The sequence below is a fragment of the Primulina eburnea genome, chromosome 3 (genome assembly GCF_022965805.1).
Source record: "Primulina eburnea isolate SZY01 chromosome 3, ASM2296580v1, whole genome shotgun sequence".
NCBI classification, from domain to species: Eukaryota; Viridiplantae; Streptophyta; class Magnoliopsida; order Lamiales; family Gesneriaceae; genus Primulina; species Primulina eburnea.
The window spans coordinates 38,207,714-38,213,920 of NC_133103.1; the positions used below are offsets into that span (position 1 = coordinate 38,207,714).

Here is a 6,207-nt window from a genome sequence, read left to right on the forward strand (position 1 = left end):
TTTTAAATTCAATTACATATACATTTTTAATTTTTATTTTTTAAATAAATTATTATATTAATTTAAAATTTATGGTTATGATAAATGAGTATCATAATTTTTGTTTCAAACTGGAATTATTCATTAATGCATATATATCATTAGAGATAAAATATATACTAAGTATAATATATTTTAAATATATTTATGAATTCATAATATATATTTTAAATATATTTATGAATTCATAATAAAAATAATTATTTTTCTTTATTTATATTATAATAATATGTTAATAAAGTTACAACTCAATAAATGGATCATAAATACAACAACAAAAAAATAATATATTGATAACAACACGATTATAAATATCGGTTATTGGAACCCTAAGGTGCTGTTATCGGCCGAAGCAAGCTTGATAAACAATTTTATTTTTTGAAATCTGATAATGATTAGTTGGAAATTCGAAAACATATTCAAGCTTTTGGTAAGTATTTTTGTTTTTACACTTGTATTTTAGTTTAATATAAACAATGGTATATTTATTTTATTATATCAATATTTTAAAATATATTTAAGTTTTGTATAAAAAAATCGTATATTTTATAAATATATTAAAAATACATAGAATGTAAATATATAATTTTTCAATTGATTTATATTGATATTAATTAAAAGTTTTCGTTTTTACATAATGAGTATGATAATTATTTATTATAATATAAATTTTAAATAAACATAAATAAAATAATTTTGAAAAATAATGTTTACCTATTTGAATTTAGTGAGAGTAAAGTTAAAAATAATTTAGATTAAAGTTAAAATGATTTTTTAAATTTAATCATATACCAATTGAATCATTTACAATAATTAATGTATCTTGTCAATAATTCATATACCAATTTTTTTTTTTACTCTTTTTACAAATGTATAAACAAATAATCTTTTTTTATGTCTAGAGAAAAACAGAAATTAAAATATTTTGACATTATATTATCATTTTTTTTATTTTAAACACATAACATGTTGGGTTAAGCACAAATATTGACATAGGTGATTTCTTGAAAAATATTCTCGTGTGTCATATTTTCGACGATGTACTATTGATCTGGTTGGTTAAGTGGATTATAAAAGACATCATAGCTTAGTGCCTCTGTGGGGGACATCACTAGCAGCAAGGTAACATTGATCTCGAAAGATCAGGATATCACCAACAGTGAGACATGATCCCAAAGCCCCTCTTGGATTCACGGGCCAACTCAACACATTGCATACATTGTTGTAGACTCTCATGTCCACCTGCCACTTAGTATGATGTCCTGTACTATCACAAATATAATGAAAGTAAAATCGCTTCTTGCTAAAATCTAAGGCTTTGTACTGTCATAATTATAAAGAAATAAAGTTGTGTTTTGATTAACAGATATAATTTTTGAACTAATGATAAGTGTTTGATCATAACACGGTTTTTTTTAAAAAAATAAAAATATTTTGAAATGCTCGCATAATTGGATGTGATAGTAAAATTATATAAAATCTATTTACTAATTCTTTGAAAATTATTTATCAAATTGTAGATCACCGTCGGAATTATTTGAGTAAACCTTATCTTACATATCTTGTGAATTTTTAAATTTTGTTTTAAGTATCGTAAATTGTAAGATCTTACATTTTATATTATAATTTAATCGTTTAAAATATTCGGAAAAGAAATTATTGGCCCAATTTTATTTTAATATGATCGTATAAAATCCTAAGTACTTAGCACACACTAATTTTCAAATATAACTCTTATTTTCATCATTCAATAAATTCAACTCTTTATTTTCAACACAACTCTTTATTTCAACAGAAAACAATTTTTTTAATATATAATACACTAGTTTGAAATATAATAAATGACACATAAATTGAAAAGAATTGAAACAAAGTATACAATGCTAATTTAAAAAATGTCGTTGGCTTTTAAACATTCCTATATAAAAGGGATTGCACCAAAATGGAAAAATGGCAATTTTTATTCTATATATAAACTTTTTTTTCCAAATTTCGTTATGTTTCAATTTTAATATGACATCTTAATATTTTTTTAAAAAAAAAATTAGTCTTTTTCATCAAATATAACACTAATGAAAAATGAATAACTTACCAAAAATTAAAAATAAAATATTAATACTTGAAATTTGACAACATATATAATTGAAATCATAAAATAATAATTATTCTAAAAAATGTAATTTTCCTAATTTATTTCGAACTCTACCCCTATCTGAAAGGTTGTGTAGCAAGCACACACTTTTTCACAAGAGACGCAAGCACACACTTTTTCACAATGACTCACATATGAGGTTTAGAACGTTCTTAATCATTGCATAACTCATAAACAACACTTTCTTATTACACGAAAGTATGTAAATTATTGCTTGGTGTTTATAATACTTGTTTGAAACACTTTTCTTGCCAAAATAAAGGCATCATGGTTGTTAACGTAAAATAACACAATGTTCGCCAGATTCACAGACAAAGGCCTACGAAATATATTTAATTAAAAAGCATAGTACCTCGAATTATCAGTCATGGATCAATTTCTAAGCACATGTTCTTCAATCAAACGAGGCTTGGCTTTGTACAAGCGGACGAAAGAGAATAAAAAAGCACACTCTTTGAACAAGTTTCTACAGAAAGGAGCTAAAATTTAGCCTTCCTTTTGAAATCCCATTAAGGTTAATGACTTAATGTTGAAAATATTTCCATAAATTTCTTGTAAATGCTAATCAAACATAATCACAAGTTAAACATTAAAACCATAGAATCGTTTGAGAAATTGTGACAAAGAAATTACATGAGTATTGAAGCATGGAGCAAATATGATATCATAGATTCAGGTCTGCATGTCTTTGTTGTAAAAAAATGACTTCATATATTACTTGCACAGTTGCACTTTCATACTTGGAACACGGAATAGTGAAGTACGGAAAATCCTAATTGGAGCTACCACGTATTACCATCATATGGTTGGAAAATCTGCCTCTCACAAGTCATATCTCACATTCCATTTTCCGTTCCAATAAGCATTAAAGGTCCAATTATTTTCTCTAATCTGCAAGTACGGAATCTGAGAAACAGACCAAATCAGACAAGAAATGCAAATAGATAACGATTTCAAGAGCTGAAAGTAAAAATGCATAGATTACATCTTCAGTTCATGGGAATGAAGAAAGCAAATTCCTCATTCACCCATGACAAAAATCCAAAACATACTCCATTAACTTATACAAATTAAGCTTCCCAAAGTATCATTATATGAAGTCATCTGATCTAAACTCAAAGTTTACCATCACTATCGATGGGAAAATGTTCTATCAACAGTCAACTTTCCACTCATCTAAAGCTTTCTTATAGAGGGTGGGGTCAATCAATAAATCTAACTAAACAAGAAATAATGAGCATTTAAGAGCAATATGATTAGATACCCCAACTTGTTATTTTGACTTTCACGTATAGGTTGCCATTAATTGAAAGATTAGTAATGCCTCAGAGAACTTGAAAGAGGTATAGGTACCCAGAAATCATATTGCAAGTATCGAAGGTGGAAAATTTTGACTTTTAAATGCTTATTTTTTCGGGAGATTATTATTATTTTGTTGTGGGGGCATGGTGAGCAGGCTGGGGGAAGTCAGATTTTCCTCTGGAATAGTCAGCATCAACTAGATCAACCCCTCCAACCCCTCAAGCAATTTGTTTCAATCTATCCATCCCAGAAATCAGAGTCGCAAGAAGGCTCCCTCTCCCACCTGGATTCCCTGTTCCTAAGCAGTGTAATACTGGCAGAGAAGTGAGATGTCTCACTAGAATACAGAACCTCAGTTGCAAGCATAAAATTCAGAAAAGCCAGTCATTCGGACTAAGTTCTCAGTTAAAAGATTCAGTTTGCACCACTTCATCAAGAAATGGCAGGTCAATTGGCTGGTGGACTTTAATGTAAATCTAAACATACCCTGTCAACAGCATCACATCCAAACTTGAGCCGCAAATCTTGGTCTTTTCTAATGTTGAAGATATTCCAACAAAATTCAGCTGCTCCACTGGAATTTATCTGTTTGAAAATTATGTTCCATCATGGCATCACATAAGACAATGAGAGGGTCCAATGAAAACAATTAAATAATTGTAATACTCTGTATCATATCACGACTGACCTCTCTAAACTCCTCGTCAGCATTCACATCGAGCCTTAATGTTGAAGGTCAGTAACCCATTGGCGGTTACAGGATATTCCTTCTTTCCACGCAGGTTAAAGTGTAGCTTCTTATTCCTATTGTAATGAATTCCCACACCAAGGCTGGCTGATAACTACACAAGTCAGCGAATATGTCAATCATGGTTCGCCGGAACGGTTGCGGTGCTTGGAACGTCAACTACCGTTCCAGTTCCAATGTTATGTTGCGGAACGGTTGCGGAACGGTTGTATAAAAAAATTAATAAATTCAAAAAATTGATAAAAAAATTTAAATATAAATTACATCATGCTAAAAAATAAAATATATGAAGTTATTACAAATTAATATATCAATACAAAATTATTTTACAATAATAGCACAAATAAGAAATATACACAAAAAATTATAACATAACAAAGCTAATATCATGAAGAGTGACGCGGATGAGCGAAATCATTATTATATTCTTGATCACTATCTCGTAGATTAAACTGATTTCAAATATTTGGATATTGACGTGATTGTCCATAGAGATATTGATTAGATTGAGATGACGACAGACCATTTGAATGGGATGACTGATTTTGTAATAGTGTTTCGTCACGACGATTATAGTATCTGAATCCACGATACACAGTAGAACTATCAGCTGTACTTGAAGATCTATATTCAGGACCATGACGTCCAACACCCCGCCATATAGATGATGAAGATTCATTGTATCCATCACCAATATATAGAGACGACTCATAATCAAATCCACGATGTCTAATTCCATGTGTACCAGATGTTGAAAAATGAAATGATTTATCAAAACATGAAAGTTATAGCCTTATATCTTATCTTTCTAATGGAATTGACCTCACAACAATTGGATCAATACACAAGACATTATACTAAAAACCACAACTACTGCCACATTTTTCATACCGTTTCTGTACTTCCATTTCCTATTTGGCTCAAGATCAACTTTCTATTATACACATTCAATTTCATAATCATCAACAACTATGAAATATATACCAATAACATAACCATTCTATTACCATTCCAATAAACATAACCATAAACAATAACCATCTACAATAACCACTACCATACCTTACCGTAATGAACCATGAATATCTCGTAACCATATTTTTTAAACATCAAACCGTTCCGCTCGGCCATTCCGTTCCGCTTCGCCGTTAAATCGACGATAAAACGTCGAAGAACAGCGCTACAAAACAATCATCGATTTACCCTGGAACTTTGGAACGGCGGTCACCGTTCCCGTTCCGTTCCGGACGTTCCGACCGCACAACGGCCGTTCCGGCGAACCATGAATTGTCAATAGACCATTCTTCCACCAGAAAACATTCAATACCACTTCTCCACTTCATTTCCAGTGTTCTTGAGAAATGAAGGAGCGGTTACCGCTTATTCAAATCACTCGAAAAAGAAGAAGACGTACATCAGGAAAGAAATGTCTAATCATTGCACTTAGGTAAGTAGGAGCTCCAATCCTCGTGTCTAGCTCCCCATTAAGCTTTCAATATGAAAGCCCGTCCATGCATTGAAAGTTCAAATAACGTCAGCAGAGAATAAATCAATCCAAGAAGAATGTAACCAAATATGCAAACCAAGAAATAGAAAATTTGATGCTCAAACATGAGAATTTCCCAATCACTATATTCAGCAGCATAACATATAGTACTCAACACAAATGAAAGCTGAAATTATTCTGAAATCATAGTTTCACACAATCAGAAATAAATCGAGAAAATCAAACATAAACTAAATAAAAGCATCCAAAAAAGGAAAATAATTGGAAAATACTTGGCAGAAAGTGTTGGAGGCGACGGGGAACTTTTCCTTGGCGTAGAATCTGAGTGATTTGGAATCTCCGCCATACCTAAGCGACGTCTCCATCTTCTCACTTATCCAAATCCTCCGTCCAGCAAATGAATTGGGACTGGAAACCCTAATATTGCATTTGGGGGACGGAAATCAATGAATTTGGGTA

The 6,207-nt window shown here is 30.7% G+C and overlaps 1 protein-coding gene across 1 annotated transcript; it reads right to left on the reverse strand.

Annotated features, from left to right (window-relative positions):
* Positions 1-2,756: 2,756 nt before the first annotated feature.
* On the reverse strand, positions 2,757-6,207 carry LOC140827573 (outer envelope pore protein 21B, chloroplastic-like). Its single transcript, XM_073190281.1, is given in 6 exon segments — positions 2,757-3,097; positions 3,980-4,078; positions 4,182-4,205; positions 4,207-4,335; positions 5,656-5,730; positions 6,021-6,207. Coding segments are annotated over 6 exon segments (504 nt in total). The 5' UTR covers positions 6,114-6,207; the 3' UTR covers positions 2,757-3,013.